At 46.1% G+C, this 23,963-nt stretch overlaps 4 protein-coding genes across 10 annotated transcripts; 2 read left to right on the forward strand and 2 right to left on the reverse strand.

Moving 5' to 3' along the window:
• Positions 1-2,625: 2,625 nt before the first annotated feature.
• On the reverse strand, positions 2,626-4,939 carry LOC117189036 (condensin complex subunit 2-like). Its single transcript, XM_033393922.1, has 3 exons — positions 4,847-4,939; positions 3,262-4,779; positions 2,626-3,194 (listed from the first exon to the last, which is right to left on the reverse strand). Exons 1-3 carry the CDS (start codon positions 4,880-4,882, stop codon positions 2,841-2,843), a joined length of 1,908 nt encoding a protein of 635 aa, XP_033249813.1. The 5' UTR covers positions 4,883-4,939; the 3' UTR covers positions 2,626-2,840.
• Positions 4,940-5,958: 1,019 nt separating this feature from the next.
• On the reverse strand, positions 5,959-16,872 carry LOC117188895. Of its 3 annotated transcripts, XM_033393443.1 has the most exons (3): positions 16,321-16,872; positions 15,735-16,237; positions 5,959-6,006 (listed from the first exon to the last, which is right to left on the reverse strand). In XM_033393443.1, the coding sequence occupies exons 1-3, from the start codon at positions 16,354-16,356 to the stop codon at positions 6,003-6,005; spliced, it is 543 nt and encodes a 180-aa protein (XP_033249334.1). In that variant the 5' UTR covers positions 16,357-16,872; the 3' UTR covers positions 5,959-6,002. The 3 variants fall into 3 exon arrangements, with proteins under 3 accessions (XP_033249334.1, XP_033249333.1, XP_033249335.1); XM_033393442.1 differs by lacking the exon at positions 5,959-6,006 and having other exon boundaries at positions 15,660-16,237; positions 16,321-16,871; XM_033393444.1 differs by lacking the exon at positions 5,959-6,006 and having other exon boundaries at positions 15,660-16,253; positions 16,321-16,858.
• Positions 13,135-15,767, forward strand: LOC117188893 (condensin complex subunit 2-like). Of its 4 annotated transcripts, XM_033393439.1 has the most exons (5): positions 13,145-13,237; positions 13,291-13,366; positions 13,439-13,585; positions 13,646-15,133; positions 15,201-15,767. In XM_033393439.1, exons 2-5 carry the CDS (start codon positions 13,298-13,300, stop codon positions 15,552-15,554), a joined length of 2,058 nt encoding a protein of 685 aa, XP_033249330.1. In that variant the 5' UTR covers positions 13,145-13,237; positions 13,291-13,297; the 3' UTR covers positions 15,555-15,767. The 4 variants fall into 4 exon arrangements, with proteins under 4 accessions (XP_033249328.1, XP_033249329.1, XP_033249330.1 ...); XM_033393437.1 differs by having other exon boundaries at positions 13,135-13,226; positions 13,291-13,585; XM_033393438.1 differs by having other exon boundaries at positions 13,135-13,153; positions 13,291-13,585.
• Positions 13,140-22,857, forward strand: LOC117188894. Of its 2 annotated transcripts, none has more exons than XM_033393441.1 (4): positions 13,140-13,198; positions 20,852-21,238; positions 21,299-22,276; positions 22,344-22,857. In XM_033393441.1, exons 2-4 carry the CDS (start codon positions 20,951-20,953, stop codon positions 22,695-22,697), a joined length of 1,620 nt encoding a protein of 539 aa, XP_033249332.1. In that variant the 5' UTR covers positions 13,140-13,198; positions 20,852-20,950; the 3' UTR covers positions 22,698-22,857. The 2 variants fall into 2 exon arrangements, with proteins under 2 accessions (XP_033249332.1, XP_033249331.1); XM_033393440.1 differs by lacking the exon at positions 13,140-13,198 and having other exon boundaries at positions 20,722-20,890; positions 20,944-21,238.
• Positions 22,858-23,963: the final 1,106 nt, after the last annotated feature.

The following is a 23,963-nucleotide window of genomic DNA, read 5'->3' on the forward strand; positions in this document are numbered from 1 at the left end:
TAAAAATTTGTATATCCAATGCCCCGAAAGCCAATCCCTTTTTTGCTGAAAGTTCATCTATGACAAATATTAGCCTTAAAAGTGTTGGGACATTCGACTTTGTAGAGACACGTTTCCTGGCTATTAGTGGAACAACTGAGGAACTATTTGTGACCAGACAGCCGCGAAATAGGATAATTTCTGCCAATGCGCTGCTTCCAGCTTCCATAATGTCATATGGCGATAAATTATCATAGCGAATATAAATCAAAGCGAATAAAATTCAAATCGATCTACAGTTATCTCTTCGAATTCTGCCTATTTGTTTGTCAGAACCCACAAAGTCTTTTCAAATATAGCCTTTATTTTCGTTAATGGCTCTTTTTTATACCCGATACTCAAAATGAGTACTGGGGTATATTAGATTTGTGGTGAAAATGGATGTGTGTAACGTCCAGAAGGAATCGTTTCCGACCCCATAAAGTATATATATTCTTGATCAGCATCAATAGCCGAGTCGATTGAGCCATAACTGTCTGTCTGTCTGTCCGTCCGTCCGTCCGTCCGTCTGTCCGTCTGTCCGTCCCCTTCATCGCCTAGTGCTCAAAGATTATAAAAGCTAGAGCAACGATGTTTTGGAGCCAGACTTCTGTGATATGTCACTGCTACAAAAATATTTCAAAACTTCGCCCCGCCCACTTCCGCCCCCACAAAGGACGAAAGTCTGTGGCATCCACAATTTTAAAGATATGAGAAAACCAAAAACGTAGAATTGTAGAGAATGACCATATCTTTAAGACTGCGGAATCTGAATTGGATCGTATTATTATTATAGCCAGCATCAAGAAAACAATTTCATTTTTTCTCGCCCTGTCTCTCTCTAACACACACGTAGCATAGGCGGCTTTGCTTAGAGTAAAACATTAGCGCCTAGATCTCAAAGACTATAAAAGCTAGAGCAACCAAATTTGGTATCCACACTCCTAATGTATCGGACCGAGACGAGTTTGTTTCAAAATTTCGCCACACCCCCTTCCGCCCCCGCAAAGGACGAAAATCTGGGAATATTCAAAAATCTCAGAGACTATTAAGGCTAGAGTAACCAAATTTGTTATCCGCATTTCTGTTCGATCTTACTATAAAACGTGTACCGCAAAATTTCGCCCCACCCCCTTCCGCCCACACAAAGGACGAAAATCTGTTTCATCCACAATATTGCAGATTCGAGAAAACTAAAAACGCAGAATCATAGATAATGACCATATCTATCAGATTGCTGAATCTGGATCAGATCAGATCATTTTTATAGCCAATAGGAACAAATCAATTTGCAGTGGCTACGCAGCGCCCGACGTCACGCTCAGACTGATTTTCTGTCTCTCTCGCACGCACTCTTTGTCGTGTGGTTCAATATTAGCGGCGTCTGCCGGAGGAGAGCCATACTGACTTAGTATCGGGTATAACCGTAGAGTTGCGGTGTCCGCAGCAACTCACAACGTTCCCCCTCGTTTTGTATTGTTACCATTGAACCGGGGGAGAGCAAAAGATATTCCCGGCTTTTCCTTTCCTATTCTATTTATATATTGACTTAAGCGGACATTCCCTTTCCTTGTTTACATATATTTTGATCTAAGCCCCATTTATGATAAATTAATGCGCAGTTACTGCAGCTCAAAACCAAAAGCACTTCCCTGCTGCTTAGATTTCCTTTTTTTTTGTTTATTTATTCAGCTGCAATTTCACTTTTGATGTTCGACAATCGACAATCGCTTAATATGAAATATAATCCAATGAACAGAAGGCGACAGACGGACAAAAGTGGTTGTGGGGTCATTCAATATTGCAGATATTACGTATACGAAATGTGGCATGCCCACGACAATTGAGATTATTTGTAAAGGGAAAAAGACTTTTATTATTGAGACAATATGATGCAAGCGATTTATCGGATGAAATGTCAAATGAAAATAAAGAATAAAGGGCCAAACTACAGGGGAAATATGCACAATTTTCGAGATGGTTAAAAGTTTCGCTTTTGGTATACTAGTTTTAGATGTAAATTGTTTCGTGTCTTGAGCTGTGCGAATTTTCATCCACAAAGATAAAATCCAGATGGCCTGCTCCAGGACGTAGTCATAAGAAGAACCCAAGCCCACAGTCAGGGCAGTAATTATCAAGACTGCCCATGATGTCTTCAAAATGGAGCCTAGCTTACAGGTAGAATCTTCTCAAACCATATCTCACTTTACATCTCCCTCTCAACCTCGATCATACACTGATATAGGGTCATGAGGAATGGCGGTCCAAAGGTGACACTCTGCAGCCCATCCGTCTCCCACGTCGAAGGAGACACAGGCTATAGAAGAAAGAGCAGTAGGAAAAGTTTTCCAGCGAAGAGCCAGCCATCTGTGCAGGGAGAAACGAAGGTTAAGAGCTCTGCAGATTGGTCGGTGGGGTCAAGAGTAAAACGCACCTTGAAGTTGCTTAGGGCATGCTTTCAAGTGGCGTCTTCTGGTGAAGATTGTATACTCATCTCCATTACTGACTAAAATAAATAGTTATCAAGTATTTCACACACACGTCTCCGCTGCAGTGGGTGGAAAAAAAGTTCTATGTTCAAAAACCCAAAAAAAGGTTCAAAGTACATGTGCTCTCAAAAATATTAATTTATTGTTAATATGGTAGCACACACATTTCTATTGTTGTAAATCTTATGACTTAGAACGGGGTACCGTTTGAGAAATGGAATTAAAAAATCATCCAAAAATACATTGGCAATGAGTCCTGCTTCGTTTCGTTTAGTGTTTTGTATGTTTTGGTGCATGAACATTTTTTTTAAATTGTGTGGAGATTGATTACTTCTAAACTTCGTCATCCAGAACTTGCCGGATTTGAAAATCCTCTAGATTCTCTTGTGGAATCAGTCGCAGTTTCATGTCGTTGGCCAAATGGAGAACCGCATAGAGGGCCACCGATGGGGACAGAGAATCTTTCATTTTGTCACTCAAGACATCAGGCAACGATCGGTAAACCTCCTGGAAGCTGGCGGTACCCTTCGCGTAGCTTTCTTCCTTTGGCACTGGGTGGGAGGGTATCGATGCCTCATCGACAGGACTCAGGAGCTGTTTCTGGATCAAAGAATTGCAGCATTTCTTGAGATTCTTCATGTCGATCACCTTGGAACGCTTCTCAAATGGCACAATTACTTTTGTGATCTGAAAAAGAACCAAATAAATGATATTTTAGACACCCTTGGGAATAGTATGTCCCTCAAAGACCCACCTGCCTTGGTGCATCCTTAAATTCGGTGGATATCTCCAAGATTGTATCCTCATCCTCATGGATGTTTTGGCTTTGATTGAGCATATCCTCACATGAATCCTCATTCATCATGTCCGTGGGTTCTTCAATGCCCTCTGCCGACATTCGGTTCATGACAGGATCATCTGTGGTGAAATGTTCGTTGTCAAAAAGCTGTGTTTCGGAATCGTCGTGGTGGGAGCCCCCATCCATATCCGTATCATTGCCCAGTCCCTCAACCAGATCGGCTTCTCCAAACCTCTGGCTAACTTTTATACCCGGCGCCGAGTCATATTTTAAAAAGTAATCCGCTTCAAAGTTGAATTTTGTGGGCCGCACCAGCTTTCGGGCATCCCATTTCTTTTGATTGACCTGTCGCTGCTTTTTTTTGTTAGCATTGAGGGGCTGGAATAACTCCTTGTTGAACTTTCCATAGCGCAGATCCTTCATGCGTCGCTTGGAGGTGGCTGCCGCCGTTTTCTTTGGTTTAGCAGCAGTCACAGCATCCATAGGGCCATTCGACTGGACCAGAGTGGTGAGCGGACGAATGCGCCTGAATTTCCAATGCGCTGGACCCGCCCAAAACTGTGAGATCTGCTCCATGGATCTGTAGGAGTAGTCCAGCCTAGTGACACCATCCACTGGCCTCAAGTCGTCTATGAATTCGGCCGTTTTCCTCAGACGGCGGCAATTGTTGACGACCGTCTGCTCCTCGGCGGTGAGTTTTTGCAAATCATTCGATTGTATTTCTAGGAAAATGGGAGGACCTGCTTCCATATCCGGCATGGGCTCACACTCGGCATTCATATCAAAGGCTACGGATATATCTGTGGGATTCACACCGAAGTCGTCCGCATTGTCCAGCCCCTCATCATCGTCATCATATGTGGGGGCCGCCTCTGAAATAGATCCCGTCTGGGGCTTGGGATTGGGAGCACTGGTTATCACGTAGCCCGTGTGAAGTGGCCGCAGATTTAATTTGTCCATATGGTTGTACAACTTAGGCAGCCATTCCGCATTGCACAACTCTTCATTGAGCCACTCCTGGGTGCCAGCACTGAGCGTTTCGCTGGCCATGAGCTCATCCGTCTCCTCCGTCGAATCCCAGAATTTGTGGGTCGTGCGTAGCCTCATCTCAGAGTCCACGCTGGGCAGAATGTTGTGCATCAGTAGATTGGAGGCATCGAGAGAGCCCACCGTCGAATTGAGCTTCCCAAATATCGCTTCCTGCATGGGCACCATGTCCAAACGCGCATTCAATGTTTCCTTGTTCTTTGTCACCATTGATAAATTCCTTTTCTGGCACTTGGGCTTAGGTGCCGCCTGCTGCTGTTGACAGGGAGCAGCATCGCCACCTTCGCCATCACCTGGAAGTCCCTCAGGTAAGCCCATCAAGGTACGAGCATTCAATCCCGCCGATATACGCAATGCATCTTTGTAGATTGAGTCTACACGCAAGTCATAGACCTTGGCCGAGGCCTCCAGCGAGTAGCCAGTAACCTGTGAAGGTAGAAAAGTGGGTTAGGAGCTCTCCATATTGGTCGGAGGGATCAAGAGTAAAACGCACCTTGAAATTGTTTAGCTGTTTGTGATGGCGATCCATTAGATCATTAGATCAAATATCATTAATTTTCTTATTTTTCAGGTCACTGATGTGATTGTACTGTTTGCGAAGCGTGGCAAGGTGATCGACATGAAGAATCTCAAGAAACGCTGCCATTATTTAATCCAGAAACAGCTCCTGAGTCCTTTCGATGATCGGTCGTTACCCTCCCATCCAGTGCCAAAGGAAGAAAGCTACGCCAAGGGTACCGCCAGCTTCCAGGAGGTTTACCGATCGTTGCCTGATGTCTTGAGTGACAAAATAAAAGATTCTGTCCCCATCGGTGGCCCTCTATGCGGTTCTCCATTTGGCCAACGATATGAAACTGCGACTCATTCCACAAGAGAATTTGGAGGATTTTCAAATCCGGCAAATTCTGGATGACGAAGTTTAATGACGAACTTTTTAAAGTACTGACAGAATACTGATACATTGCTAGAAGTAATCAATCTCCACACAATTTTTTTTGTGATGTGTGTGACTATGCGAACAAAACTGACAGTCTCTCAAATGAGAGAGTTGTTTTTATTGTGTTTATACCTTTAAAATGGTACATTATACAATAAGTGTGGCGCCTACTGCTTATCTACGTATGTGTAGTAGCAGACATGGCTGTAAAGTGGCTGGGTAACATACGTTACGGTATTGGCTTGCATTGTCAGAGGATTGTGATGCCAACGATGTGAGGATTGGCTGCGATCTACCGAGTGGCGAACTGGTCCGGCCACCCGGGATGGGTTGTCGAAGATATTGGCATTGGCATCGGGATGTGATGCGAATGAAGCGTGAGAATTGGCTGCATGCGAGTGGCTGCTGGTCCGGCAACCCAGGATGCATTGTCGATAGTATTGGCTTTGGCTCGTTGGCCAGTGTCGTTGTAGTGGCTGGCCTCGTCGTTGGAGATGGCTGCTGGCTTCTTAAAGTTGGCGTGACGTCACGGCCATAGTATGGCGGCAGCGTCACTGGTGGGGCCTCCAAATTTCGACCATTGAAATTTGAAATTTGGTTTGGTTTTTTTGATTTCTAAATTTTTCTGATTTTTTTTATGATTTTTTAATTTTATCTCTTAAACGGTTCCCCGTTCTAAGTCATAAGATTTACAACAATAGAAATGTGTGTGCTACCATATTAACAATAAATTAATATTTTTGAGAGCACATGTACTTTGAACCTTTTTTTGGGTTTTTGAACATAGAACTTTTTTCCACCCACTGCAGCGGAGACGTGTGTGTGAAATACTTGATAACTATTTATTTTAGTCAGTAATGGAGATGAGTATACAATCTTCACCAGAAGACGCCACTTGAAAGCATGCCCTAAGCAACTTCAAGGTGCGTTTTACTCTTGACCCCACCGACCAATCTGCAGAGCTTGTTCGGAGCAGAACCCAGCCGATTAGCTGCTTGCCAAATAGCACCTTATTCTTGGCCCTCAGCCGCTTATTTTGTTTGTTACTTATGTCTATGTCACTCATTTGTTTGTTAAAGCTCTGCGCTTGCTTGCCCTGCTAAACGCTCTCTGCCAGCTCGCTCTTCGCCATCTCCGCTTTGCGTCTGCCTACCGACGTCGGCCGAGCGAAGCTGCGCTTAGCGATCGGAGCGGCAATGTAAAGGGCAGGCAAGCCACACTTGCAATTTGGATGTCACGCATTAAAGAACATATCGTAATTTTATTTCTGCGCCGAGTTTTATTTAATTCGAAATAATTAGTCGGCCGATTGGGGATAAAAAACATTATCTCCACATAAAATTTGGTGACCCCGACGTGATCTCTGAGTTGCAGTGTCAATTAATAATCATTCGCGATCGACATTCGTTAGCCCTAGCAAATTTTCGGCGGTTAAGCACAATTCGGTGCTAAAACACACTTACATACACCTACATACACGCATTGCTGGCTATTAATTTCTCTGTCGCGACAATTCGGTCAGTGCAGTGCGGTAGGCAGTGCAGCGAACTCACTAATACACACAAGCGGAGTACAAAGCGGAATCGGACAGCTCGCACAGCCGCACAGCTAAAGGCATTAGCTGTAATCCCTTTGCTTTCGGTTCCCACGTTTATACGTATACAGGGTGTCTTTTTCGGTCGTGCTGAGAGACTCTTTTAAAACCTCAACATGGCAGCACCTGAGCCTACCAATGTCGCGAACGCAGCAATGCCGAGTGATGTAGATTTCTAAAAGCACAAGGCCGAGTCCATCGCGCGCCAACTAAAGGCCATGGATCGCTTTCTCACCAAGGAAGAGCTTGCCGAGTTAGATGAGGCAGAACTTCAAGCTCGCTTAGAGCAAATCGAGCGAATGAATGCGGATTTCGATGCCGCTCAAACGAGCCTTGAAAGGCTGGATTTCCTGCAGTTAGCCCATGATGCCCGGCTTGATGGCTGCTCGCACGGTAAATGTTGCCAATTCAACGGCTCGGCATACTCTCGAGGGGAATTCGTCGTTGTTCGCCTATAATAGTATAGGCCGTTCTCGAATGCCCGAGTTGCAGCTTCCGCGATTCGGGGGGAACTACATGGATTGGTCAGAATTCCACTCGATGTTCTCGACAATGGTGCACAAAGACCATCGTATACCAATCATCGAAAAATTCCAATATCTTCGTGGATGTCTAGATGGTGCTGCGCTGGATACGATTCGTTCCTTGGAACTTTCTAAGGAGAATTACGACAAGGCGTTGAATTTACTAATGTTGCGATTCGATAATAAACTGTTAAATTTTCAGGCACACGTCAAGGCTATTTTCGGGCTGCAAGGGGTGGAGAAGGGCTCGGCTATCGGCTTGCGCGCGCTCAGCGATAAAATCAATTCGCACTTGCGTGCACTTCAGACCTTGGCGACCCCGCAGGAGATTTCCGATGGGTTGCTGATCTTCATCATAGGCACGAAATTGGACCACAAGACCAAGGAGAAATGGGAAGAGAACTTGCCGACGTCGGGATTGCCTCGGTGGTCAAGCATGGCCTCATTCTTGGAAGCAAGATGTCGGATGCTGGAAAATTTGGGATCGGCTATGGTAACAATTCCTAGCCAGCAGGTGGGAAAAAGCACCCTAATCACCTCCATTAACGATCATAATAGCTCAACATGCAAGTATTGCAAATCCTCCGATCACTACATATCCCGATGCCAGGCATTTATAGATCTCCCTGTTTTTTCTCGATACAAGGAGGTGAAGAAGCGCCATTTATGTCTAAACTGCCACAACAAAGGCCATTCATTGCAACGCTGCAAGTCAGGGGCATGTAGAAATTGCCAAGCCAAGCATCACACACTGCTCCACATGCAGTCGGGCGCTGACGCTGAGTTGCCGTCGCCGAGCACGGAATCGACCCAGCATGATCCTGCAAGTGCCCTAGTAGCAAGCAAATATATTAGCCCTCCCCCCTCGAGTCAAAAATCTCTGCCTAGCCAAAACGTGCTGCTAGCTACTGCAATCGTATATGTCAGGGGCCGTTTTGGATCGCTTATTCCATGTCGTGCCATTTTAGATTCCGCTTCTCAGTTTAACTTTATAACCTCGAGACTCGCCAATCAGCTGCAGTTAGATCCTCACCCGTCTCACGTTCAAATCGCCGGTATTGGAGAGTCAATTCTACCATCCAGCAAGGCTGTGGACATCGTCCTGCAATCTCAAGACGAAAGCTATCGCGGTTTCCTCTCTGCAATTATCACTGCCTCAATCACAGGAATGCAGCCTAACTTCGGCCTAGACGCAAAGGATTGGCCAATGCCAAATAATCTAAAACTGGCTGATCCTAATTTCGCCAAGCCCCAGCGTGTCGATCTGTTGATAGGTGCTGGTTTGTTTTTCGAATTAATGTGCGTTGGACAGATTCGACTGTCAGACCAATTGCCAACATTGCAGAAGACGAAACTTGGCTGGATAGTGTCAGGAAGTATTAAAAACTCTGAGAAAGCCCGTGCGGCGCTAGCAGCCGTTGAAGATCCCCCTGTCATCTCCGCTTGCGAGACTAATTTGTGCGATATTGTAAGGCGGTTTTGGGAAGTCGATGGAGATTATTCGCCCTCATCAATTTCGGAGGAAGATGTTCATTGCGAACAGCATTTCGTCACAAACTGCATTCGCCTAGAGTCCGGAGCTTACTCCGTGCGTTTGCCAACCAAATTCAGTCTAGAGGAATTAGGAGAATCGTATCAGCAGGCGCTACGTGGATTTCTCAATTTGGAGAGGAAGCTAGCAAAAAATGCACAGCTTAAGGCAAAATATATGGAGTTTCTCCAGGAGTATCGTGATTTAGGACACATGTCGCCAGCTTCGCGGCAGTCAGACCTCCCGCAGTACTTCTTGCCTCACCATTGCGTCCACAAGCAGGATAGTACAACCACCAAATTACGCGTAGTGTTCGATGGATCTGCCAAAACAGCGTCTGGAGTATCACTGAATGATGCGCTAATGGCTGGACCCACCATCCAACCTAAAATTCTGATAACTCTGCTTCGTTTCCGCTTTTTTAAAGTCGCCTTGTGTGGCGATATCTGCAAAATGTACCGCTGTGTACGCGTTTCCCATCTCGATACGCTCGTTCAGTGCATCCTATGGTGCAATGACCCGAAGGAGGAGATTCAGGTGTTCAAGTTGGAGACTGTTACTTACGGAACCAAACCTGCCGCTTTCTTAGCAATTCGTGCTATGCATCAATTGGCAAATGATGAAGAGTTGCGTTTTCCGCTTGGCGCTGATGTTGTTCGAAGAGATTTCTATGTCGGTGATCTCATATCTGGAGGGGACAGCATTGATTCTGTCATCAAGATTCGTCAGCAGGTAAAGGAGCTACTTTCGAAAGGATGTTTTCCCATACGTAAATGGTGTTCCAATGAACCCGCTGCTTTGGAAGGCGTATCGGAGGCGGATCGCGAAAAGTTCCTTACCTTTCATGACGGGACTGAAGTAACCAAGGCGCTTGGTCTAGTTTGGGATCCCACCACGGACAATCTTCTGTTTAGCTTCGCTCACGTCGGAACCGCTGCAGGCCCAATATCGAAGCGTTCGGTCCTGTCTACACTAGCTAGGTTCTACGATCCTCTAGGGCTCATCTCTCCCATCATCACAAAAGCTAAAATATTTATGCAGTCGCTATGGAACGAAAGCCTAAAGTTGAATTGGGACGAAAGCCTGCCCCAGGATCTACATACGACTTGGATTGAGCTGACTTCGCAGTTGTCGATGGTTAAAAACTTTAAGTTTCCACGTTACGTGCTTCGGCAGCAAGCCAGATTAGAAATGCACGCGTTTTGTGATGCGAGCCAAGCAGCATATGGCGCCTGTGTATACATGCGTTCGGAAGCTCTTGGCATTCTGCAAAGTCATCTCTTATGCTCTAAATCCAGAGTCGCGCCCTTGAAAAGTATGACTATCCCCAAGCTTGAGCTGTCCGCTGCCCTCGTATTAGCCGAACTAGTGTCCACCATAGTTAAGGGATTATCAGCTCCATGCCAAATACATTGCTGGTCGGATTCGTCCATAGCCCTTGCCTGGATTCGAGAATCACCATTGAATTTTAATATATTTGTTTCTAATCGAGTTCAGCGGATTCAGGAGCTCACCGCTGGAATGACTTGGCATCACGTGCCCACAAAGTTGAATCCTGCCGACATCATATCACGTGGAGCCACGCCCGCTGAACTAATGGATAGCAGCCTTTGGATCTCTGGACCACCATTCTTGCGTCTTGAGAGCTCAGAGTGGCCTGCAGGCTTGCAATTGCCGACCGATGTACCAGAACGTCGTCATGCAGCATTGGTTGTTTCAAACGAAAGGGATGTATCGTACGATTGCAAATTTCAAAACTCATTCGGATCCATGCAGCGCGTCTTTGCTTACATATATCGATTCTACATTCTCAAGGACAAAGGCATAGCGCGGTCGAAGGGTCAACTTACCGTAATCGACATCAAAAATGGTACGCATTTGCTCATAAGGGCAATACAGCAGCAACAATTTTCGGAAGAGATAAGGGCCCTCGCCAGCAAACAGGCCCTACCCCCAAAAAGCACGATGGCCTCACTGAATCCCTTTCTGGATAGCTTTGGATTGCTGCGTGTTGGAGGCCGCCTCCAAAATGCCGAATTGGACTACGACGCGAAGCACCCGATCCTGCTTCCTAAGGGACATCCTGTCACTGTCTCTATTATTATCTTCTTTCACGAAAGGTTTCTCCACGCAGGAGCTCCAGGATTGCTCGGACTGCTTCGGCAAAAATTCTGGGCTATTGGTGGACGCAAATATGTTGCGGGAATCATTCGCAAATGTGTTAGATGCTTTCGTTTGAAGCCAGTGCTGAGGGAACATATCATGGGAAACTTGCCTGCGGATCGCGTAAGGACTAATCCAGCATTCCACACAACGGGCGTTGATTTTTGCGGACCCTTTTATCACAAGTCGGAAGTCAAAAGCAGGCCTCCTATCAAATGTTACATCGCTGTCTTCGTATGCTTTAGCACCAAAGCAACTCATTTGGAAGTCGTTCGGGATCTATCTACAGAATCCTTTCTGGCAGCATTAAGGCGTTTTATAAGTCTACGTCCCAAACCTCGAATCATCTGGTCAGACAACGCTACAAATTTTGTAGGAGCAAAAAATGAGCTTTTGGAGCTTCGGCAAATGTTCCTCAGCGATCCTCATACGTCGGCTTTGTCACATCTCTGCGTTTCTAGTGGAATCGACTGGAAATTCATCCCCCCTCGCTCACCTCATTTTGGGGGTTTGTGGGAGGCGGCTGTTAAAGCAGCTAAATATCATTTTCATCGCATCGTCGGGACCTACATTTTTACTCTTGATGAAATTCAGACCTTGGCTTGTGAAATCTCTGCTTTGTTAAATTCCCGTCTGCTTTATGCAATTACAGAAAGTCCCGATGATCTAGATGTGCTCACGCCAAACCACTTTCTCAATGGAGCCGCGAAAGCTGCATTCGACGAGCCAGATGTGGCGCATCTCCGGGTCAACCTACTTAGTCGATGGCAGCGGCTGTGTCAAATGAAGCAGGCGTTTTGGAGAAAATGGAGCACGGCGTATCTTTCGATTCTTCAGGAGCGGAGCAAGTGGCGGTCATCGTCTCCAAACATCAAGCTAGGAGCGCTCGTCATGATCAAGGAGGAAACGCTGCCACCATTAAGGTGGCCGCTTGGCCGCATTGAGAGCGTCATCCCAGGAAAAGATGGAACCATCAGAGTAGCCGTCATCCGCACTCAAAAAGGCCTTTTCAAGAGGGCCGTTGGAAAAATAGCGGCTCTGCCCCTTCAGGATGGATCTGTTGAAAGCCTTTGCCTTCCAACGGGGGGTGAATGTTCGAAGCAGAACCCAGCCGATTAGCTGCTTGCCAAATAGCACCTAATTCTTGGCCCTCAGCCGCTTATTTTGTTTGTTACTTATGTCTATGTCACTCATTTGTTTGTTAAAGCTTTGCGCTTGCTTGCCCTGCTAAACGCTCTCTGCCAGCTCGCTCTTCGCCATCTCCGCTTTGCGTCTGCCTACCGACGTCGGCCGAGCGAAGCTGCGCTTAGCGATCGGAGCGGCAATGTAAAGGGCAGGCAAGCCACACTTGCAATTTGGATGTCACGCATTAAAGAACATATCGTAATTTTATTTCTGCGCCGAGTTTTATTTAATTCGAAATAATTAGTCGGCCGATTGGGGATAAAAAACATTATCTCCACAGATAGTTCTAGGTTAGTTCTAAGGAAACGCCTGGTGGTGTTGATAGTTGTATGGAGTATAGACTCATTTTGAGTATCGGGTATACACAAATCGAGTGGAACGTTGTGAGTTGCTGCCGCGACCCCAACTCTACAGTTATACCCGATTCATGGTCAATTTGGCTCTCCTACGGCAGACGGCGGGCGCTAGATGACGTCCATCATAACCATTACTACTGGTCGCTAGATGCTTCATGTTTTCCTTGGAAACTTTTCATATTTTCCCATTTCCCTATCAACAACCTCGCAAATCTGTTTATCATTCTTCTTCTTCATATTTTAGCTTTTTTGCCACCATGTACGGCGGCAGAGATGTAAAAAATACAAGTATCGATACCTTGCACTGTTATCGAAACTATCGTTGGCCCTTTGACAAATTGTGTGACAATACAAATAAGTTTTGATATTCACTTTATTAAAATCATTGAGCTGGAACACTCAAATTGGAAAAAAAAATTAATATTCATTATTCTAGTGTGCAAGCCGATATTGTGGCATCTTAAAACTATAATTTTCGTTTATTTATATTGCGGTTGCAGCCCTGCGCGTGTAAGTGTGGTTATCTTCATCCCTAGAATTCGGCGTCCTCTGAAGGAAACTGTAAATTACCAATACGAAAAAAGTAAAAATCAGGTGAAAAACTATACTCTCTTATTTGGCATCCCCCGTAACTACTCACACCCAAGCATTGCAATGACGTCGCCACACTCGGAGACTCCTCTGCGTCGATCTGCGGAGGGCAGCTACCGCAAAAACGACGAGGCCGAGCGGCAAGAGGCACACCGGCGCACACCGCTGGTGCAGCAGGACACTCGCAAGAGTTCAGCTCTCGAGTCCATCGAGGAGAACGAGACGATACGCTCCTGCGTGGATCTGTACAACTGCGATAAGCTGAGCATAGACACTGCCTGGGATACGTCGATAATTGATTCGCTGGCCAATCTAATGGATCGCCATCACAAACAGCTGAACAATTTCAAGGTGCGTTTTATCCCTTCGACCAATATGGAGAGCTCCTAACCCATTTTTCTACCTTCACAGATGGCTGGCTATTCGCTGGAGGCCTCGGCCAGGGTCTACGGCCTGCGTGTAGACTCAATCTACAAAGATGCATTGCGTATATCGGCGGGTTTGAATGCTCGCCCCTTGAAGGGCTTACCTGAGGGACCTCCAGGTGATGGCGAAGATGCCGATGCGGCTCCCAACCAACAGCAGCAGGCGGCACCTAAGCCCAAGCGCCAGAAAAGGAATTTATCAACGGTGACAAAGAACAAGGAAACATTGAATGCGCGTTTGGACATGGTGCCCATGCAGGAAGCGATATTTGGGAAGCTCAATTCGACGGTGGGTTCCATCAATGCCTCCAATCGCCTGATGCACAACATTCTGCCCAGCGTGGACTTTGAGATGCGGCTACGCCCAACCAACAAAATCTGTGATGACACCGAGGAGACGGATGAGCTCATGGACAGCGAAACGCTGAGTGCCAGAGCCCAGGAGTGGACCAATGAAGAGTTGTGCAATGCGGAATGGCTGCCTAAGCTGTACAACCATATGGACAAACTAAATCTGCGGCCACTCCACACGGGCTACGTGATAACCAGTGCTCCCAATCCCAAGCCCCAGTCGGGTTCTATTTCAGAGGCGGCCCCCACATATGATGACGCTGCTGAGGGGCTGGATAATGCGGACGACTTCGGTGTGAATCCCACAGATATATCCGTGGCCTTTGAAATGAATGCCGAGTGTGAGCCCATGCCGGATATGGAAGCAAGTCCACCCATTATCCTAGATGTACAATCGAATGATTTGCAGGATCTCACCGCCCAGGAGCAGACGCGTTTGCGGAAAACGGCCGGGGTCATTGACGATCTGAGGCCAGTGGATGGTGTGACTAGCCTGGACTACTCTTACAGGCCCATGGATAGGATCTCACAGTTTTGGGCGGGTCCAGCGCATTGGAAATTCAGGCGCACTCGCCCGCTCACCACTCTGGCCCAGACGAATGGCCCTATGGCTGCTAAACCAAAGAAAACGGCGGCAGCCACCTCCAAGCGACGCATGAAGGATCTGCGCTATGGAAAGTTCAACAAGGAGCTATTCCAGCCCCTCAATGCTAACAAAAACAAGCAGCGACAGGTCAATCAAAAGAAATGGGATGCCCGAAAGCTGGTGCGGCCCACAAAATTCAACTTTGAAGCGGATTACTTTTTAAAATACGACTCGGCGCCGGGTATAAAAGTTAGCCAGAGGTTTGGAGAAGCCGATCTGGTTGAGGGACTGGGCAATGATACGGATATGGATGGGGGCTCCCACCACGACGATTCCGACACACAGCTTTTTGACAACGAACATTTCACCACAGATGATCCTGTCATGAACCGAATGTCGGCAGAGGGCATTGAAGAACCCACGGACATGATGAATGAAGATTCATGTGAGGATATGCTCAATCAAAGCCAAAACATCCCAAAGGATGAGGATACAATCTTGGAGATATCCACCGTATTTAAGGATGCACCAAGGCAGGTGGGTCTTTGAGGGACATACTATTCCCAAGGGTGTCTAAAATATCATTTATTTGGTTCTTTTTCAGATCACAAAAGTAATTGTGCCATTTGAGAAGCGTTCCAAGGTGATCGACATGAAGAATCTCAAGAAATGCTGCAATTCTTTGATCCAGAAACAGCTCCTGAGTCCTGTCGATGAGGCATCGATACCCTCCCACCCAGTGCCAAAGGAAGAAAGCTACGCGAAGGGTACCGCCAGCTTCCAGGAGGTTTACCGATCGTTGCCTGATGTCTTGAGTGACAAAATGAAAGATTCTCTGTCCCCATCGGTGGCCCTCTATGCGGTTCTCCATTTGGCCAACGACATGAAACTGCGACTGATTCCACAAGAGAATCTAGAGGATTTTCAAATCCGGCAAGTTCTGGATGACGAAGTTTAGAAGTAATCAGTCTCCACACAATTTAAAAAAAATTTTCATGCACCAAAACATACAAAACACTAAACGAAACGAAGCAGGACTCATTGCCAATGTATTTTTGGATGATTTTTTAATTCCATTTCTCAAACGGTACCCCGTTCTAAGTCATAAGATTTACAACAATAGAAATGTGTGTGCTACCATATTAGCAATAAATTAATATTTTTGAGAGCACATGTAGGCAGCCATTCCGCATTGCACAACTCTTCATTGGTCCATTCCTTGGTGCCAGCACTCAGCGTTTCGCTGTCCATGAGCTCATCCGTCTCCTCGGTGTCATCACAGATTTTGTTGGTCGGTCGTAGCCGCATCTCAAAGTCCACGCTGGGCAGAATGTTGTGCATCAGTAGATTGGAGGCATCGAGAGAGCCCACCGTCGAATTGAGCTTCCCAAATATCGCTTCCTGCATGGGCACCATGTCCAAACGCGCATTCAATGTTTCCTTGTTCTTTGTCACCATTGATAAATTCCTTTTCTGGCACTTGGGCTTAGGTGCCGCCTGCTGCTGTTGACAGGGAGCCGCATCGCCACCTTCGCCATCACCTGGAAGTCCCTCAGGTAAGCCCATCAAGGTACGAGCATTCAATCCCGCCGATATACGCAATGCATCTTTGTAGATTGAGTCTACACGCAGGCCGTAGACCTTGGCCGAGGCCAACCTGTGAAGGTAGAAAAGTGGGTTAGGAGCTCTCCATATTGGTCGGAGGGATCAAGAGTAAAACGCACCTTGAAATTGTTTAGCTGTTTGTGATGGCGATCCATTAGATCATTAGATCAAATATCATTAATTTTCTTATTTTTCAGGTCACTGATGTGATTGTACTGTTTGCGAAGCGTGGCAAGGTGATCGACATGAAGAATCTCAAGAAACGCTGCCATTATTTAATCCAGAAACAGCTCCTGAGTCCTTTCGATGATCGGTCGTTACCCTCCCATCCAGTGCCAAAGGAAGAAAGCTACGCCAAGGGTACCGCCAGATTCCAGGAGGTTAACCGATCGTTGCCTGATGTCTTGAGTGACAAAATAAAAGATTCTGTCCCCATCGGTGGCCCTCTATGCGGTTCTCCATTTGGCCAACGATATGAAACTGCGACTCATTCCACAAGAGAATTTGGAGGATTTTCAAATCCGGCAAATTCTGGATGACGAAGTTTAATGACGAACTTTTTAATGTACTGACAGAATACTGATACATTGCTAGAAGTAATCAATCTCCACACAATTTTTTTTGTGATGTGTGCGACTATGCGAACAAAACTGACAGTCTCTCAAATGAGAGAGTTGTTTTTATTGTGTTTATACCTTTAAAATGGTACATTATACAATAAGTGTGGCGCCTACTGCTTATCTACGTATGTGTAGTAGCAGACATGGCTGTAAAGTGGCTGGGTAACATACGTTACGGTATTGGCTTGCATTGTCAGAGGATTGTGATGCCAACGATGTGAGGATTGGCTGCGATCTACCGAGTGGCGAACTGGTCCGGCCACCCGGGATGCGTTGTCGGAGATATTGGCATTGGCATCGGGATGTGATGCGAATGAAGCGTGAGAATTGGCTGCATGCGAGTGGCTGCTGGTCCGGCAACCCAGGATGCATTGTCGATGGTATTGGCTTTGGCTCGTTGGCCAGTGTCGTTGTAGTGGCTGGCCTCGTCGTTGGAGATGGCTGCTGGCTTCTTAAAGATGGCGTGACGTCACGGCCATAGTATGGCGGCAGCGTCACTGGTGGGGCCTCCAAATTTCGACCATTGAAATTTGAAATTTGGTTTGGTTTTTTTGATTTCTGAATTTTTCTGATTTTTTTTATGATTTTTTAATTTTATCTCTTAAACGGTTCCCCGTTCTAAGTCATAAGATTTACAACAATAGAAATGTGTGTGCTACCATATTAACAATAAATTAATATTTTTGAGAGCACACATGTACTTTGAACTTTTTTTGGGTTTTTGAACATAGAACTTTTTTCGACCCACTGCAGCGGAGACGTTTGTGTGAAATACTTGATAATTATTTATTTTAACCAGTAATGGAGAGTCTGGCGAAATTTTTTTTTAAATGCACTTGAAAAAATTTGGTTCTAACAGCAGTATGGATACCAAATTGCTTTAGCTCTTATAGTCTCTGAGATCTAGGCGCTCATAGGGACGGAGAGACGGACGGACGGATATGGCTCTATGGACTCGGCTATTGATGCTGATATTCGCCAAAGATTTTCTAATTGCGCTTTAAATATTACTTTTATTATAAAATCTTTTAAATTAGCTATTAATCGGTTAAATCTCTTAAATTGTCATTTTTCTTTCCCTCTGAAAAGGACAATAGTTTGGTCAAAACCTCTTCCAGGTATGTCCTCTTCGCACTCCGAGCAAGGAGAAATCCTTGTATTCGGGAGCGTGGCATCTGTATAGGCTGGCAAATTTCTTGCAGCGCACTATTGCAACCTCCAGATAGTCGCTTGCTCCGCGCAGCTCCCGACGAATGCACTCCATAAGAAAGGTCATGTCACAATGGCGGCTTGTTATCACAGTGTTTCGGAGGCCTCTGGTTTCCACACGCTCGCCTGGGTGCCATCAGTGTTTTGTTGCTCGAATCGAACGTCTGGGCATAGCAGAATGATAATCAGGAGGAGCCTCTATGTTGGCAGCTCCCAAATCCACAACTGTCACACCTCCTCCTTCTACACCTGACGGGCAGATTTCTCCTTCTGCCTTATTTGCCGCAATGAAGCGAGGAGGCTCTCCGAAGGCCCGACTCTTGCCGTACATGGGGCGGTGGTGGAAAGGTGGTAGGATCGTAGAAGGTTTCCGTCTGTGGCTGTTGCTGAAATCTCTGAGGTTCTTCTGCCCTGAATACCTGAGGTTCTATCAAAATTCCTTTTGGTTCTTCCATGAAACGCAGTTGTCTATCCACCCAAACAAACCCATTGTATTTTCTAAAAGACGATTCTGTGCCACAGGTTCAAAGGGTCCCCGCGTCGAGCCATGATATGACGGTGCGTGACTCGACGACGCCAGACTCGTAGTGTCCGGAAAGTCTATCCACTCGAGTTCTTCCGGGGCCATCTGCTCAAAGATGCCATAGAGCCGCTTCTGGTTAAGGCACACACTCAATGCACTAATGTAGGCATTTCGAATGCACCCCTTGAACACCGTGTCGCAATTCATAGTTTTCAGTTTTTGGAGCCACTCCCTGGCGTGTTCGTACCTTTGCGTGTTGGAGTGGAATGCTTCCTCCGGTTGGGGGCTGCACTCCAGCATCACAACAAACGACCATCAACTTTGATTGGAGCCCAAATAATTTAAGGATCACGGGATCTGAACTATTTCAGATTTTTAATTTCTTTTTATACCCGATACTCAAAATGAGTATTGGGGTATTTTAGATTTGTGGTAAAAGTGGATGTGTGTAACGTCCAGAAGGAATCGTTTCCGACCCCATAAAGTATATATATTCTTGATCAGCATCAATAGCCGAGTCGATTGGGCCCTGTCTGTCTGTCTGTCTGTCCGTCTGTCCGTCTGTCCGTCCGTCCGTCTGTCCGTCCCCTTCAGCGCCTAGTGCTAAAAGACTATAAAAGCTAGAGCAACGATGTTTTGGATCCAGACTTCTGTGATATGTCACTGCTACAAAAATATTTCAAAACTTCGCCCCGCCCACTTCCGCCCCCACAAAGGACGAAAATCTGTGGCATTCACAATTTTAAAGATATGAGAAAACCAAAAACGTAGAATTGTAGAGAATGACCATATCTTTAAGACTGCGGAATCTGAATTGGATCGTATTATTATTATAGCCAGCATCAAGAAAACAATTTCATTTTTTCTCGCCCTGTCTCTCTCTAACACACACGTAGCATAGGCGGCTTTGCTTAGAGTAAAACATTAGCGCCTAGATCTCAAAGACTATAAAAGCTAGAGCAACCAAATTTGGTATCCACACTCCTAATATATCGGACCGAGACGAGTTTGTTTCAAAATTTCGCCACACCCCCTTCCGCCCCCGCAAAGTACGAAAATCTGGGGATATTCAAAAATCTCAGAGACTATAAAGGCTAGAGTAACCAAATTTGGTTACGCACTTCTGTTAGATCTTACTATAAAACGTGTATCTCAAAATTTCGCCATACCCCCTTCCGCCCACACAAAGGACGAAAATCTGTTGCATCCACAATATTGCACATTCGAGAAAACTAAAAACGCAGAATCATAGATAATGACCATATCTATCAAATTGCTGAATCTGGATCAGATCAGATCATTTTTATAGCCAATAGGAACAAATCAATTTGCAGTGGCTACGCAGCGCCCGACGTCACGCTCAGACTGATTTTCTGTCTCTCTAGCACGCACTCTTTGTCGTGTCGTTTAATATTAGCGGCGTCTGCCGGAGGAGAGACATACTGACTTAGTATCGGGTATAACCGTAGAGTTGCGGTGTCCGCAGCAACTCACAACGTTCCCCCTCGTTTTTACTGAAATTTGGATATGTCAAAATTTTCGAACGAACCAGAACTAATATTTTGAAACTGAAGGAAAGTTATAGGGGTAGTGCTCTCGGGAGATTTCAGGTTTATTTCTAGAGATTCTTCGAAGAGTTGTACGACGAGTTCTATGGATAGTCCAGGGGATATTTCTGTGGATAGTTCTAGGTTAGTTCTAAGGAAACGCCTGGTGGTGTTGATAGTTGTATGGAGTATAGACTCATTTTGAGTATCGGACATACACAAATCGAGGGGAACGTTGTGAGTTGCTGCCGCGACCCCAACTCTACAGTTATACCCGATTCATGGTCAATTTGGCTCTCCTACGGCAGACGGCGGGCGCTAGATGACGTCCATCATAACCATTACTACTGGTCGCTAGATGCTTCATGTTTTCCTTGGAAACTTTTCATATTTTCCCATTTCCCTATCAACAACCTCGCAAATCTGTTTATCATTTTTCTTCTTCATATTTTAGCTTTTTTGCCACCATGTACGGCGGCAGAGATGTAAAAAATACAAGTATCGATACCTTGCACTGTTATCGAAACTATCGTTGGCCCTTTGACAAATTGTGTGACAATACAAATAAGTTTTGATATTCACTTTATTAAAATCATTGAGCTGGAACACTCAAATTGGAAAAAAATTAATATTCATTATTCTAGTGTGCAAACCGATATTGTGGCATCTTAAAACCATAATTTTCGTTTATTTATATTGCGGTTGCAGCCCTGCGCGTGTAAGTGTCCCTAGAATTCGGCGTCCTCTGAAGGAAACTGTAAATTACCAATACGAAAAAAGTAAAAATCAGGTGAAAAACTATACTCTCTTATTTGGCATCCCCCGTAACTACTCACACCCAAGCATTGCAATGACGTCGCCACACTCGGAGACTCCTCTGCGTCGATCTGCGGTGGGCAGCTACCGCAAAAACGACGAGGCCGAGCGGCAGGAGGCACACCGGCGCACACCGCTGGTGCAGCAGGACACGCGCAAGAGTTCAGCTCTCGAGTCCATCGAGGAGAACGAGACGATACGCTCCTGCGTGGATCTGTACAACTGCGATAAGCTGAGCAAAGACACTGCCTGGGATACGTCGTTAATTGATTCGCTGGCCACTCTAATGGATCGCCATCACAAACAGCTGAACAATTTCAAGGTGCGTTTTATCCCTTCGACCAATATGGAGAGCTCCTAACCCACTTTTCTCCCTTCACAGATGGCTGGCTATTCGCTGGAGGCCTCGGCCAAGGTCTACGGCCTGCGTGTAGACTCAATCTACAAAGATGCATTGCGTATATCGGCGGGTTTGAATGCTCGCCCCTTGAAGGGCTTACCTGAGGGACCTTCAGGTGATGGCGAAGATGCCGATGCGGCTCCCAACCAACAGCAGCAGGCGGCACCTAAGCCCAAGCGCCAGAAAAGGAATTTATCAACGGTGACAAAGAACAAGGAAACATTGAATGCGCGTTTGGACATGGTGCCCATGCAGGAAGCGATATTGGGGAAGATCAATTCGACGGTGGGCTCCCTCGATGCCTCCGCTCGAATGATACACAACATTCTGCCCAGCGTGGACTTTGAGATGCGGCTACGCCCGACCAACAAAATCTGTGATGACACCGAGGAGACGGATGAGCTCATGGACAGCGAAACGCTGAGTGCTGGCACCAAGGAATGGACCAATGAAGAGTTGTGCAATGCGGAATGGCTGCCTAAGCTGTACAACCATATGGACAAACTAAATCTGCGGCCACTCCACACGGGCTACGTGATAACCAGTGCTCCCAATCCCAAGCCACAGTCGGGATCTATTTCAGAGGCGGCCCCCACATATGATGACGCTGCTGAGGGGCTGGATAATGCGGACGACTTCGGTGTGAATCCCACACGGGCGCCGGGTATAAAAGTTAGCCAGAGGTTTGGAGAAGCCGATCTGGTTGAGGGACTGGGCAATGATACGGATATGGATGGGGGCTCCCACCACGACGATTCCGACACACAGCTTTTTGACAACGAACATTTCACCACAGATGATCCTGTCATGAACCGAATGGCGGCAGAGGGCATTGAAGAACCCACGGACATGATGAATGAGGATTCATGTGAGGATATGCTCAATCAAAGCCAAAACATCCATGAGGATGAGGATACAATCTTGGAGATATCCACCGAATTTAAGGATGCACCAAGGCAGGTGGGTCTTTGAGGGACATACTATTCCCAAGGGTGTCTAAAATATCATTTATTTGGTTCTTTTTCAGATCACAAAAGTAATTGTGCCATTTGAGAAGCGTTCCAAGGTGATCGACATGAAGAATCTCAAGAAATGCTGCAATTCTTTGATCCAGAAACAGCTCCTGAGTCCTGTCTTTGAGGCATCGATACCCTCCCACCCAGTGCCAAAGGAAGAAAGCTACGCGAAGGGTACCGCCAGCTTCCAGGAGGTTTACCGATCGTTGCCTGATGTCTTGAGTGACAAAATGAAAGATTCTCTGTCCCCATCGGTGGCCCTCTATGCGGTTCTCCATTTGGCCAACGACATGAAACTGCGACTGATTCCACAAGAGAATCTAGAGGATTTTCAAATCCGGCAAGTTCTGGATGACGAAGTTTAGAAGTAATCAATCTCCACACAATTTTAAAAAAATGTTTATGCACCAAAACATACAAAACACTAAACGAAACGAAGCAGGACTCATTGCCAATGTATTTTTGGATGATTTTTTAATTCCATTTCTCAAACGGTACCCCGTTCTAAGTCATAATATTTACAACAATAGAAATGTGTGTGCTACCATATTAACAATAAATTAATATTTTTGAGAGCACATGTACTTTGAACCTTTTTTTGGGTTTTTGAACATAGAACTTTTTTTCCACCCACTGCAGCGGAGACGTGTGTGTGAAATACTTGATAACTATTTATTTTAGTCAGTAATGGAGATGAGTATACAATCTTCACCAGAAGACGCCACTTGAAAGCATGCCCTAAGCAACTTCAAGGTGCGTTTTACTCTTTACCCCACCGACCAATCTGCAGAGCGCTTAACCTTCGTTTCTCCCTGCACAGATGGCTGGCTCTTCGCTGGAAGACTTTTCCTACTGCTCTTTCTTCTATAGCCTGTGTCTCCTTCGACGTGGGAGAAAATTCGTGAAAATTCGTACTCAATCTGTAGATTGCATTATTTATATCGGCGGGATCGAAGGCTCGCACCTTGACGGACTTACCTGAGGGAGCTCCAGGTAATAGCGACGGTGGGCTCCCTCGATGCCTCCGCTCGAACGATACACAACATTTTGCCCAGCGTGGACTTTGAGATGCGGCTACGCCCAACCAACAAAATCTGTGATGACACCGAGGAGACGGATGAGCTCATGGACAGCGAAACGCTGAGTGCCAGAGCCCAGGAGTGGACCAATGAAGAGTTGTGCAATGCGGAATGGCTGCGCGAAATGGTCAACCGTATGGATGATCTAAATCTGCGGCCACTCCACACGGGCTACGTGATAACCAGTGCTCCCAATCTCTAGCCCCAGACAGGATCTATTTCAGAGGCGGCCCCATATATGATGACGCTGCTGAGGGCTGGATAATGCGGAAGATTTCGGTTTTATAAATGTCTAGTATTTTTGATACCCATCACAAAATCTCCAGGAGTCCGCTTAAGAGATTTTGATTTAAAAAAATTGTAGTTTTCAAATTAAGGACGGCTATGCGCCTCTCACACACAAACACTTCTTCTTCACTAAATACTGCATCGTGGTGACGTTGGAACGCATTCAACACTGCCAAATGGGACATCATCATACGGGCACGGAGTTTTGGAGTCGAAGGACAGCTCATGCGCATGGTCCTGGACTATTTTCAGGACCGGATGCTA

The sequence above is a fragment of the Drosophila miranda genome, chromosome 4 (assembly GCF_003369915.1).
Source record: "Drosophila miranda strain MSH22 chromosome 4, D.miranda_PacBio2.1, whole genome shotgun sequence".
In the NCBI taxonomy this organism is placed as follows: domain Eukaryota; kingdom Metazoa; phylum Arthropoda; class Insecta; order Diptera; family Drosophilidae; genus Drosophila; species Drosophila miranda.